General features: G+C 38.1%; 1 protein-coding gene across 1 annotated transcript in view; it reads right to left on the minus strand.

The window, feature by feature from the left end:
* Window positions 1-448: 448 nt before the first annotated feature.
* UBXN2B (UBX domain protein 2B) overlaps window positions 449-14,585 on the minus strand; it is a 17,898-nt gene continuing 3,761 nt past the window's right edge. Inside the window, exons 3-10 of the mRNA XM_026050094.1 lie at window positions 12,632-12,732; window positions 10,401-10,472; window positions 8,926-9,085; window positions 8,300-8,377; window positions 7,091-7,200; window positions 6,556-6,693; window positions 4,171-4,332; window positions 449-1,943 (exon numbers count right to left, since the gene is read on the minus strand). Of these exons, the coding sequence (XP_025905879.1) occupies window positions 1,781-1,943; window positions 4,171-4,332; window positions 6,556-6,693; window positions 7,091-7,200; window positions 8,300-8,377; window positions 8,926-9,085; window positions 10,401-10,472; window positions 12,632-12,732 (984 nt within the window). The 3' untranslated portion in view covers window positions 449-1,780. The remainder of the gene's footprint in view (window positions 1,944-4,170; window positions 4,333-6,555; window positions 6,694-7,090; window positions 7,201-8,299; window positions 8,378-8,925; window positions 9,086-10,400; window positions 10,473-12,631; window positions 12,733-14,585) is intronic.

Here is a 14,585-nt window from a genome sequence, read left to right on the forward strand (position 1 = left end):
CTGGAGCGCACGAGCAAGGACAGCAGCATCCCAGTCTACACCTCATGCAGAACAAATGCAATTTAGAGACCACTAGAGCTTTACCTTACCGCAAGCAGCAAAGCAGGTGAGCTAGTAATAGCATCTCTGAGTACCTGCAAGATCTTCCTATATAAAATATACACATTTTGAACACCCAGTCCTTTCCTTTCAGGCTTAAGAATCTGGCACGCAACACAATCCCTGCTTCATCACAACATCAACAGGGAGGAATGCAACATTGCCTATGGTATTTTCAGCTTCAAAGTTTAATTGCTTTAGCACATGGAAAGAATTATGACTTAAATCATGCAGATATTCAGATTACAAAAACATATGACTTCAAATACAATTGCACATTTAAAATTTACTCATAAATATGTACTTTGAGGTAAAAACAATGTCAATCAAGTAATATGACCAATGATAAGCTAAGCATAGATAAATAAATGCTGGTATTTTCAGAAAGAAATACTCAGTGAAGACAATATTGTTAACATATATACACCAAAACAAGGAATACAGTCCATTTACTCTCCTTCAGAGTGTGGTCCATTCCCCTATATAAAGCTACAAATATTACAAATCTGTACAYTATTAAAGTACAGTAGCCAGTTTTCCATGACTTAAGATTCCTACCTGCATAGTGCAGTGTAGAGCCAAGTTATTTGAAAAAAATATAATTTCAAAGATTAAACATGGAGTTTAATCATACGGTTTTCAAATGAGTATAATGAAAGCTGCCCAACCAAAACCCCACTGAGTATTATAAAATGCCTTTGGCCAAAATTCCAAATACAAAGACCTGACATTCAGATCAAAAGTACATGACCAATCAAGATAGCTACATTTGTGCACATGAGTGACTGAATACATAAGTTYTGTGTTTGCATACACAAATGTTTTTTGTTTTAGGTTACTGAAATAACCAGTCATGTGAAGAATTGTGTAGCACAAGGCTTGATTGCACCTTCAAGTTCAAAGTGACCACAGGCCAACTCTCAGGAAATCTGAATCACGACATTCCTCCACATGTCAATGGTCTCTCCCTTTCCTCTCAGAAAAAAAAAAGAAATCCTTATTTTCATCACAAGAACAACTAAAATACAAATGAGAACTACCTATTATATAGTCTGCAACAGCTGAACTTTGCATTTCTTAATACAGATTCATTCATACCAGCAACGATATAAGGAAATTTACATCAAATCTCAAATATAAATAATCATACTGCACCAATGAAACACTATAAACAATATACAAAAGTTATATAGTAGTGCATTAATTATCTCTCAGTCTACAAAACAGAATACTTTAATATTAATACAATTTAGAAGGTAAACATAACCTACAGGCTAAGTTTTCAAATGGCTGTTTGTCAATGCAGCATAAATCATTTCTATAGTGCAAATCTTACCACTTGAGTGAGAAATACTGTTCCCTTTAGAAAAATGCTCACCTCTTCCCTGCCCAAAATAACTGAAGAGTAAGAAAGCAATCTCCCATTCACATGTAGTACAAGATGCAGTTTGAAATTTGCTGGTATAGGGGAGCTTAATTTTAACATGGATAAAAAATGAACAACTTCAGAAACTGAAATAAAGTTACAGATGCTATAGCTGGAAGACCTTAAAATCAAAAATCTGACCTATGGCAGTGGTGAAGGGGGAACAGGGACATTAATCTTTCCCATTTTTCAGTTTTTGTAAACACCCTTGTAGGACAATACAGCACACTCCCTATTGTACCAATAGCTGTAAGATTACTTTAATTGCTGAAGAATCACAGTGTTAAGTATATCTGCTTCTTGTAGGGTCAAGGTTTCATCTGTTAGCTCTTTATTTGGAAAAGTAGTCACAAGAACAAAATCCGTTGTGGCAAATGCTGGACGGGACTGGATAATGAAATCTCGAATATCCTTAACCCTGTGGAAAAGATATGGATGTGAAAACCACATATGATTTAACTTCGGCATAAATGTCTGAGCGTCAAGCCTAAGGAACATGGAATCTTGTAACAAACTAAATCATCTAAATATACTCTTGATTTCACTTTTCCATTTTGATCTAGACTGCAGTAGTTTRGACTTCTGTTTCCTGCACACAAAAACTGAAAAAATACAACAGAATGTGGTTTGCTTTCTCAAATAACAGAAATAAAAGTTGCACCACAAAAATGTATTTGTTAAGCCGTTCATATACGTTTAGTATCAGTTTCTGAGGAAAAATAAATTCAAATAATTTAAATATTAGTTGTCAAAAAAAATCCCTCATTAGTGCCTATCGCAGAGACTTAAGTATTAATGGATTTGACGCTGTCAGTATATGCTGACAGTGATAAGAGTTGAGGGGAGCATCAATGTACTTCAACAATATGAGGTTTCCCCTAGTTTCACTTAGTAGTGAAATAAATCAATGCCATTGTTCATAAGACAATCACACTAGCAGTTTAACATAAAAATCACATACAAGAGGGGAATGAAAGCTACAGGATTTGATAGATTTTTCAAAAAATTGAAACCTGGTTTCTCACCAGAGAGAGCAAGCAGTAATTACATGATTAATTATAAGCAGTAAGTAGGCAKATTTATTCTAACCAAGCAAGCACTGCCTGACTTTCTATTCAGTCTTCAAGGCTTTTGAACATCTATATGTATATATATCTACACATATAAAATAGATATCTATTTTTTGAACATCTATATGCAAGATTAATAAAAAGCATTCACTTCCAAGAAAAAGATAATAATGATTACATAAGCTTTACTTAACCCATCCTTGCCTGCAGATGTTGCTGAGAAGTTTGCCACCTCTACTCTTTCCTGGAGGCAAGAACCCACCATGGCTACAGATGCTTCCCAGCAGCTATATTGTTTTATCTAAATCACTGCTGCTTTAGGTGTGGGACAGGAAAGACTGTACTATCAGACCCATAAGAACACTTTTTGCAGGGTCTTCTTTACTACAGTAATCACAGCTAAAGGTGCCTCATTTTGGTATGTGTGTGCTTTCAAGTCAAGACAGCTGCACTTTGGCTCGGCCTTATTCCGAGCCAAAAAAACCCAGCTCAATTCAGAGTTGTGTAGCTACTAAGGTGGGGCTGGGTCCGTGTTAAGCCACCTTCAATGCCAGCCTCAGCCGAGGGTCTGAGCCACCTTCTAATGTGACAGTGAAGATTCAGGCCTGCTGCTGGCCTCAAGGCTGCCCGCTGCACTGCGTGGGTGGAGCTGTTGTGCAACCCCTGCCCCAAGTGCCCTCCGTCACGCAGAACAGCAAGTGCCAAGCAGGACTTTGCAGAACGTGCAGGAGCGCAGCCTCTTAGGCAAATAAAACCAGTTGGCCAATACCGTTTGTGGTAGCGTCCCAGCGACGTCCATAAAACTGRTGACAAATTCCAACCAGCAACAACTAACAGCTCTAAAATCCCAACCAGTTCACACCCATTCCTGGGAGTAGACCATCCAAGCAAACCAAACAAAGGTTGGTTCCCAGTATGATCTCTGGTCTGTACACCAGAAGACAGCATTGCTAACGAGTACATTATGCCTACATACTCTTCAGTATGGGCTGCAATCTATACACTCACAATCCATGTCATGTTTGTAACAGGCTCTCAAATCAATGGATTTGAGAGAGATGGAGCTCTTGAGTACAGGCCAAAGCACTTCTCTGCCAGCAGTATGGACTACATTGCAAGTTCAAGCTACACTCCATGATGCCCTGCAATCAGGTGTCTTCACAGCATCATTCACATCAGCCACAGAACCCTCCCATGGAGGACCTAGGGTTAAGCATAGCTGGGGATGACAATCCAGCGAAGTTGGCCAGATCTGGGCTGACCGAGAACACTAACAGGACCTCACACTTAAAAAGACACTCACTATGGCTGCTCCTGCCTCTTTACAGATCACAGGAAATTTAAGTAGGCAGGAAAGTGTGCCTTTGCACTTATTAAATACCTTGCACTTCCAATAACATTGACTTTGGAAGTGGAATTTTACATCAGTGTCTTTTGTGAAATGATATAGAGGTGTAGCACTTCAGTGGAGGCAGATTTTCCCCTTTTTATGCACCGCTGATATTTAATTAAAGACAAAACACAAACTAATCAAAATATGCTATGGCTACCTGCACTGATATGGCACCAATTTACCTGTGTGTGTGGTTAAATCTTTGTATTAAGCGGCTTCCATCTGCTAATCTAACTTGAACTTTCGTTGCTGGCTTGGAATCATCTATCAGAATAGGTGCGTTAAGAATGGATTTCTCCTCCTCTTCTGGTGAAGAAGGTGTGCTGACTATTTCAGGGGTAAGGCTGGAGATTTGGGAAGGGAGGGAACAAGAACAAACACACAAAGAAGAGTCACAAACAGAGCTATTAGCTTCCTCTCCAGTGAAATGCCAGCATGCACAGCTAATACTAATGAGTCATGAATATACTCTAAGCTATCTACACATACCTTTTAAAATAGACTGAATGAATCTTTTCGCAGTTTCCTGTTTATCATTTCCAATTTTTATATGTAAGTATGTTTTCATACAATTGTGTAGATTGTTACATTTGCATGATTTTAATGACAGGTAATCAGGCACAAAACATCTTTGTTTATACTTATAGAGCATGAAATGACAGTCTGATACTAAGCTTTATATGTTTTACTTTATGGATCAAATTTAAAAGATAATGATATTGTACTATTACACTACAGCTTTAGTGCACTAAGCTACAGCTAACTGCAYTAAACTAACCTGCTTCAGTAACTGCTTTCATGAACAGTTTTGTAAGTCTTGACACCTCAACCGTCTAGAGCACAAATGATATAAATGAAAAGYTGACACCACCACTGTAGTGAGAATAGATTTTTTGTTTGTTTGTGAGAATAGATTTTTTTGTTTATTTTTTTAAACATGCCCGGATTTGACAGGGAATAACCTTCTGGCTTCTTCTCRCATTCCAGTCACAAGCCACTACAACAAACAAACCACACAGCTGGTGTGCATTTCTGCTTAAAGAACCTCCTCTCTTCCTCACCTATTTTTAATAGCTGGATTAAGTGTCCAGCTGAAGAAGTTACCATATGCACTTCCTTTCCACATCATCCCTACCTGGGCCTACTGCCTTTTTAGATTGARCGTTCCCAGATTACTTATTTTTAAAATTATGAGGTAGATGGGATTAAATTACTTGCAAGAGCATAACAGTAATGCCTTTTGTTAGAGAAATACGTAACATGAACAGAAAACTAGAAGTGGATACATTAACAACTAATATTAAAGTCAGCTGAAGGTGCTATAAGGTCTACAGTTTCATTCTTAGAAAGAGCTGATAACTGACAGTGTTGGGATCATGTTTTTATGGGAGACCCCCACACATTAGGGTCACCTTTTGAACAAAGCAGCCCGATACATCCAGCCACAGCAATGACTGCTGGGCCACTGTGCATGAGATCAGCTCTGCAGCACATCTGCTACAGCTTTCAAAGCATCAGCCTACTCCTGTACCAGGATAAGAAATGACACAGAACCAGACAGAAGCTCTTCTAAATCATTAAACTTCAGATCATTWACACTACATATATACTACATATATAATTATATACTGTAGAGAGAAGTGGCATTACAACTGGGACAAGTGCAGGAGCTTCAGCCAGAGGTTAACAGCTGAGTTGCTTCCCTCCCGCAATCCAGGCTACTCATCTTGAGGAGCATATACAATTTCTCTGGCTATTCACGTCTAAAAATTAGCTCTGACTATAGATTTTTGTGGTGACATTTGTTGTTTTAACTAAACACTAGTTAGAATTAAGAATTCTTAACACACTTTACTATGCATACACATATTGGACCCCAAAAAAGCACTTATTTGAATTGTTTTTAAAAATAAGGGACTTGCCTTATGGAACTTGTAATAAATGACTGTTTATGAGACTACACTTCAGAACACCATGTTCTTATTGCTTAATGTCAGAGAAAAGATTAGTTGCTTGCATACAAAAATATCTCCCTAGCCATTAAGTCAAGCATGAGCACATCGTTGCAAAACCCCTTGTGATAATTCCAGGCATCCTGCACAGCATTTGTCACACATAATCCAGAACGGGGTATATGCTTACTGGACAATATCCCACTGTAATTAACTTTTGCTTGTTTCTTGCTAAATTGGGAAAAAATATTTGAGTCTCATTCCTCTATTAGACAGAAATCTCTGCAGGACTAATCACTTTTCAGATTCCCCTGCTCCCACATACATAGGAAGGTGAACAGAGGACAAGGCATCTAGTCTGTGAGCGGGCCTAGGACACAAAACATTAACCTAAGACACAGAACAAATTAATGAACGCAACTTTTGTTAATCTTCTATATAAACTGACTGGTGATTCTGTCAAATTGGATGTAAATATATGCAATACAGAAAAAATGTAACACTGTTTTTGTCACCCAGTTTTGTCTGATTAGCTTCTCCAGGAGTCTAACTGATCAAACCCAGCTTCTGAAACAGCATATAAATGCAACAGGAAAGAAAACTTGGCATTTTTACCTTCCAAGTTTTTGTCCTTCTCCACTGAAAGCTTTGAATCGCAGTCTAGGCTTTACGTATTCTTGTTCTTGATGATCTTCCATATCCAAATTAACCTGGGCACCATGAACTAGTCGCTGAAGTTCCACAGGAATTTCTCTGAAGTACAGAAATAAGAGGTTTCCCAATTACATTCTGAACTGCAATACAAAACTTWAAAAAAAATTATACTATTAAGTTTACATTGAAAGTCATCCTTTCCTTAGGAATCCCTTAGGAATTGATTTAATCCCAAGRTAACAGATGAAACTAAAATGCAAATAAAATCACTGAACCAACAGCTGAATCCCAGAGTGTGTTGACCAAAGATGTAAAACTAAGTGTCATCCTTTAACATCCAGAGCTAAACAACTAGAACGGACCAGGATGTTTCAAATTTAAAAAATCCCATGAATCTCATGGCAAACAGAGAACGCATTTTGGGTTGCAATCAGGACAGAAGGGAAAAAAGGAGTAGTATGTAAAGACATGAAAAGTACCCATCGTTTTAACTTACCCTCTTTTAACAGATTCAAGAAATTGAGCATTTGTTGGGTCTGAGTAGGATCTCAGCTCTCCATCATCCAGACTGAAGCCATTCCTCCACAGTTTCAGTAGAATTTGAACCTATCACACAAAGATATATTAAAATACTTTATTTTTACTAAGATATAATACATATATTATATATATGTAGTATAATATGTAAGACCTTGGCATAAACTGTATACAGCTGATGCAAAAATAAGATACAGTRAGCATGACATTAGCATTAGTCAGGAGCAGGATTTTATGTTATGCTCCACTCTCCGAAAATGTACACCTTATGCTAGCTTCTGTACTGAAGTTGGTTTTGAACTTGAATTGTGCATAATAAAAAGCTGACTTCTATCACAAAACACTTCAGAGGTGCTAAAATAACTTACTGTAGATATTTTTAATGAATTTTGTTTCTGAGCACTTGTTTCAAAGAAGCAAAAGTCACATTCACAAAACTGCCACTATGCTTAAACCCACTGTTTAGATGCTCACTAGGTAGCATATGGAACATTTTGGTTTCAGAGATATTACTGTGTTCAAATAAACCTGAAATGAAATTCCACAACATCTATGGTGGCTGAGATAACCTTGAGGAAGAAAGTCTTGTCTTCAAGGCCTAACTTGTTTAATGTACRATGGGAAGAGGGGAGTGTGGAAATCTGGATGAGCATCCCTGCACCCCATCTGCCTTTTGCTACAGGCAACTGCAGTTTAATTACCTATACAATCTTAATAATAAAATGGYAATTGATGTAAAATTGAATTGTGATATTATTTAATATTCAGAAGAATTGCTTTTCTAAATCATTAAAATAAAATCTCCCAAACTTATGTGATCTATACCTAGTATAGCAAAGATATCCAGATGATAGGTATTTTCATATATTAGAAAATATAAGCCAGGTGCTAATACACAGCAAAAAAAAAAAAAAATTGGGCAGTTATATGTTACTAATTGTAGAGAAATAATTGATCCAAATCAATGCTCTGAATATCTACAGGTCTTAACAGTTACCACATCTAATCCTGATATCAAATGAAGCTTTTAATTGTAACCCCCGCTTTACAGCAGTTCCTCTTACCGAGGTAGTGACATTACCGCTGGTATTTCAAGCTACAAGCACCATTCACGTTGCAAGACAGCTGCTGAAGGGACCATTTCCTGCTATTCAGTTATTTTACTTACATCTTGATTTTCTCCATAGATGTATTCAGAGCGTTTCCGTGAGGAGTCACCCAATCTGTATCCACCACCAGAAAATGACTGAAACACACACACAAAAGGCTCACTGAAAACATTCGGCAGCTGAATAAATATCTACAGAGTTTAACATATTTACTAAGGTGCAAAATAAGAGCATTAACAGCTTTCTTCCTTGGCAAGAAAAGCAAATAGATTGTTTTAAATTGTACACTTTCTTATTGCAAAAAAAAAAAATAGAGCTAGTAACTATAATCAGGCTAAGCAGGTTTTATATGACATGATTTAGTTTGTAACCTGTACATTTTCTCAAACATTATTAATTCAGCATGTAAAAAAAAAAGTTGGTAAAGACATAACTGCATCTGATTTTTTAATATCCAGCTTAATTAAGAACAAAGCAAACATTTCAATGATTTTCAATGACTCCTCCAAAATTCCCCCCAACCTTCGCTGTACGGCAAGGAATTTGACCACAGAAAATATACAGCCGTGTTGACAAAAACTTCTGCTAGTCTCAAGCCAGAAAAAGACAAACTTGCTCTCACATGGTTATATGAGTTTCAGAGCCTGATGAAAATACAGAGGGAAAAATATCTTTTTACTCATACCTTAGCTTTATTGTAATCACCAGATGCTCTTGAGGCTTCATCTAATGGGACAGCCCCATGTTCTTTTGCTTCCTTGAAGAGTTCAGCAACAATTTTACTTGGATTATTAGAAGCCCCAGAAATCTGTAATCCTCTATATTCTGAGTCACCTGAATAAAATCTTAAGAATGGTAATGCTCATGAGTGGCAATGCTTTATATAATGGATATCACTTTTCTCTCTCCCTTAAAAAAAAAAACAAAACTTAATGAACAAAATGAACAAAGAGCCAAATTCTGACACAGAACCTCTTCAATCTCATAACAGAAGTGCTCTGCTTAGTTCTGACCTTCCCAGTAATCCAAGCAGCACAGATCCAGAGGCATTACACCAACAAAGCAACCAAAGCGCCTTCTGGAGCAGACCCCAGAGGTTCGGAGCAAGAGCCAAGCAAACACAGCCCTGAGGCAGCCAGGGCTTTACACACCTCCTCCTACGTGGGTCCCGCCAGCTCCTGGGAACACTGATCTCCTCGGGGGGGTCCTGTGCATGGGACTGTGCCTGGGCTGAATACAGATCCACAATTAACACTGTCTTGGCAGAACGAGCAYGAAACTGTTGTGGAAAAACCTGAGYAGTGCCAAAATTTGATCTTTTTAAGGATCCAGTTCTTTCCTGCCAATATCCAAAATTCACCATTTATTTAAACTTTTGAGGCATTTTTAAATCTGCAGAAACTGCACTGAGAGCTGAATTGTTACCTTCTTGCACAGCATAGCCCCATTTCTAAGAGTTAAACTACACATAATTTTCTTCAAAATTATATCTGAATTATGAAGATACTCTAAATGGGCCTACGAACACTTAAATACCAATGACCTTAAAACAAAGAAACAAACAAAAAAACCCAAAAAAGGATTTATATTTATAAAGCCTGGCAAACCTGACAGTCTGATTCCTCTTCAACTTCATGCAGCTATAATAGYAACGTAAGTGGTTTCTGCTTTAAGTTTGTGACTGAACAACTTGGAACAATGCAAGTCAATTAATTTACATGAAGCCGTTCTCAGGGCCAATGCCTTCAAAATGCTGTTAATTCCACCACATCCTAAAATTATTCAGTAACAGCAGTGGGTATGAAGCACATATAACCATGCTAGTATTAAAACGTCCCATAACTTGCAACCCCTAAATACTAACTCCCTTTTGCACCTACGTCTGTCCTGACTGCCATTTATGGACACTAGCTTTAGATACCAGAACTGTGAAGAAATATCATGGTAATGAGATGAAACAAGAGAATACGAATTCCCATGAGAATTCAAGAACAAGAAAACACTCAGATATTTGAGTAATGGATACASAGAACCACTCAGGAAGTTTGGGATGAGGCAAAACATCCTTTTGACTCCAATTTGAAAAATGAGAACGAATGTATGAATGCCAGAAAAAAAAGTACTTTCACAATTGTTAAATAACTTCTGTTTTTACAGTACCTTTGGTTTTCTTTGTCATCACTCATGCTTCTTTCTGGTTTTCTCAAGCTTCTAAAAGAATCAATTTTAAGACTGCCAAGGGAATAAAATAAAAATTTTAAATATAAACAGTAGATGTATTTCACMGTGTATTAGAGGTAATAAGAACTGCTGAAATTTGTTTTTTTTGAAAAAACAAAGAATATATGTTTTTCATGATTAAAGATTTATTTATTTATTTTTAGAAGAGACAAGTCCTCCAGAGCATTCATCCAAAGGACRTTCCAGTATCTGTTCACGTAATGAAAGGAATGTTGCTTTGGTCAAAGTACATATCCATTTATACTTACCACAGAGTAAGAGGGGAGACGTGGGTATATGGCAGAGCCACCCACAATATGCTGGGGAATGCAGATTACTACTTTTAATTACCTGCCACCAGCAGTGGCATAAAGTAATATGCAATTGGAGCAACTGATGCAGAATCTAGCTTACCGGTATCAGTTGTACTACAAACTCCTTCCAAAGCATTTTAGCTGATTTTGTGAAATTACAAGTATTAGTCAGCCTCAGTAGGCCTTTCTTTGGTGCCTCAAGAATCCCAGTCCATATCGATTCTAGAAGCTAAGAATTAGTAGTTCTCATTTACATTTTACATTATTCAAAAAACACATATTGAATGCTAACATTATAAAGATGCTCAAAGATGACTAAATGCAACAACAGAGTCTATCTTGGGACAGGGACCTACCTACTGGAATGACCTACCAGGGAGTAAACTAGTTAGTCTGCAAATCTATACCATGCCAGGAAGAGCTGCACAGATGTACACCTTTATCCTGTATTACTTTAAAATAAAACCCCTCAACACAAGACACAGGCAAAGCAGTTAACTATTATGGGGTAAGAATATATACACAATCTACTACATAATCATATTTCTCTAGTTTAGATTTAGGCAACTTTTATGGCTACTATATCTTGTTAAAGTATTAATATTGATGAAACAATATAATTTCTTATCCAACTCCTTATTTACTACTTATTACTCTCTCAGAAAAAGAAATGGTATTGTTAGGGACTTAGGTTGTGGGTATGTGCATTGATTTCTCCCTTCTGTTTCCTTCCCTTCGCACAATTTGAGAGACTTGGGTTTTTTTGTGCTAACAGTTGTACCTTTGTTAGAGGTGCTGGAACTCACATAACATCACAGTTTATGTAACACGGCATTTAATCCAGCAGAGCCCAGAGACATCCTATCAAAGCTGTCATTTTGGAAGATAAGATGAGCAGAGGACCTCAAGAGCAGCAGCATGCTTCCCTGCAATTAATGTGCTACTCATTGGAGAGCAAACTAAATTCTGTTAAAAAAATAAAATTGTATTCTGAGTATCACAAACAGCAGTGATTTTCTTTCTCAGATCAACTCCACCATGACTGCCAATAGAAAGTGAATGTTGGCTAACAGCTATCACAGCAAAACATTCCAGATACTGTATTGCAGCTTTTCCTTGAACTGAAATAGAAAAATGTAACTTCATGACATGTACTGGCAAACAGAGTTCCGTGCTTAATTTGGTTTTAAATGCTATTCAGCCATCAGTCATCTCAAGATGGTTTTATCATGGGGAAAACAAAGAACAAAACCAAAATTTTTCTGCCAAGTGCTAAATTTCATGCTAAAATCCCTATTTCTAGAGATTTGCATCTCAGATGTACTGGAGGCATGGGTACTGATGACAGAAATCCCTGAAACAAAGATCCATGTTGGCAGCAGTCACTGAAAGGAAACCTCGCTGGCAGTAGCAAATGAAAAAAACTTCTCTTCTTTGTTAAATAATTCTTTACAAGCCAGCAAAATTTCCTAATTTTAAAGCTGTATTGAGTCTTCAAAGGCTATGCAACCATAAATACTGCATGCTAGCAAAATGTGGCTTTATGGACAATATGTTGTCCGTCCTTTCTCTCCTAACACACAGACACATTAACAAGTCCTGCTTATTCCTCTTACCACCCACGATGCAGTGAACCTACATCATTTTTCTAATGCATATTTGTCTTTTGTAAAGTGGATGTCTAGTATATTGGAATACACCAACTTATTTTACAAGGATTCACAGTCCAGATTTATGAACCATCAAATATATTTGACCGTCCTGTATACAAAGGTAAGTATGATGGCAATTTACAGAGCTTTCTGAGTTTACACAACATTTACTTAACATTTTCCTGAAGTACAAGGCATGCCTTACCTCCGAGGTGCTCTCGAGTTATTGATCTTTGTGGTTGTTGGTTTGTCAGGACACGACGAGTGCCTTTTAGCTTCATCCTCATATAACTCAGCCAAGGCTAACTGTAGGAAACAGGAACCTTTTCAGAAGTCTGTAACTCTAGAATTATACAAAGCAAGGACACAACTAATGCAAAGAGAAGACACCAGCATCCCCTCATCCACTCCAAAAAAAGGGAGTGCAACACGAATGGGAGACCTGCTACCAGTTTTGCAGTTTCAGCTTTTCTGCCTCATGAACGAAAGGTGTGATGTTGACCATGATCACACAAGTGTGACTTGGAACTTCTTCTCTGCATTTATTTAGTCCACACTGCTTCAAAACTTACATTCAGCCTGTGTTAGATTTAGAACTACAGGACAAAGTTGTGGATCTGTGCACACACTGATATTATCCATCATCTTATTAAGAAACTAAAGCAAAGCTGCTGTGCATCCTTTTCATAAGGCTGGAAAGTACAAAGTTAAGTTTACCCACATTTTACACAGAAATGGGAAAAAGAGCAACTTGTTAAGTTTGTACTRGAATAAGGATTCAAAATTCAGCTTTAATCATTTGAATTGTGTAGAGCACTTCAGACACTTTTAATTAGCTTTCCCCAGAGTTTCCCCCAAAGGTACTGCAAATGCTGCCATATCACAGGCATGTTTGTTTTTAAAAGATCATTGTGGGATTGACATGTAACATGCTATTTTCGCATACACATTTGAGTAATGTTCTACTTTGCTTCTCAAAACCATGGAAATTTTGTTTTCATGCCACAGTGCACATTTTCTTGAGTTCTGCAAAACAGTATTAACCTTTTATTATACACAACCGAATAGGTACTAAAGGGCTACAACTTCATTACAGTTTTATGCACAATGAGCATAAAAATAAAACATAATCTATCCTTCAAAACAAATTATTGAGATGCATACTGACATTAAGTCGTTGTGTGGCATATTCTGGAGAAAAGCAAGCTGCGGAATTGTAGCTACAAAGAAAATTGAATTTGTATCCTCTTTCTTTGCCAGTTTTACCTACTCATTCTCAGGGAAAGTMAAACCCAACAGGTCTCAAAGCAGATGGTAGGAGGAATGGGTGAGGATGTGCTCGGTACCACCCCTAACTCAGAGGCTGTGGGATGCTGAGGGAGCCGGGGGGCACAGTCCTGCTCCTGTGTCCCTTGGGCCACATCTCTTCCTACTGTCACCACTGGAGACCAAATRCAGAGCTAGCTGATCGAGAGAGCCTTTCTTCACTTCTTAAAGTTTCATTAGCAATCTCCTACCCCAAAGCCTGCCTACTTGCATCACCTGGTTGTGAAACTGATGACCACAGAGCATTAACACAGGCCTTACAGGTGACACACGCTGTAGTCAAGTCAGTCTCACCAACAGCCTCCAAGAAACACAAGCGACAACTACAAGGAAAGGTATTGGTAGTGATTATGCATAACTAACTAAAATGGAAAMAAATTTAGTTGCTCCAAGTTTCACCGGTTCTCCAGTCAATTCACTGCTCAAACACTTCGATCCTGCAGGCAGTCTGGAAGTCACATTTTCAGTGGCACCCGAATGACACTAGAAGTGTTTGAGCTTGAGAGTTTAAGGAGCAACACGGAATGACATCCGTGGCCACACTAGCTTCGAACTTCCCCCCGTGGAAATCCAGGAAAAGACTGTGTCCTCAGTCCTACATTTGCGATGCCTGATGCTTTCAGGCAGACGTGCCTACTAGCTAAAGGGCAGGAAGAAAAAAATAAAGACCCGCCAGAACAACCGGGAATACAARGCCCAGCAGCTGGGGCCTCGGGAGAGCCCCTGAGCTAAGCTGGGGGCACACGGGCTGGCTGCAGCGCCCGCTCCTCGCCCAGCAACTTGCTTCTCCTCCCGGCCTCAAAAGGAGAGGGAAAAGGAGAAGGAAGAAGAAA

This window comes from Nothoprocta perdicaria, unplaced genomic scaffold, assembly GCF_003342845.1.
Source record: "Nothoprocta perdicaria isolate Ctin4 unplaced genomic scaffold, notPer1 scaffold_65, whole genome shotgun sequence".
In the NCBI taxonomy this organism is placed as follows: Eukaryota; Metazoa; Chordata; class Aves; order Tinamiformes; family Tinamidae; genus Nothoprocta; species Nothoprocta perdicaria.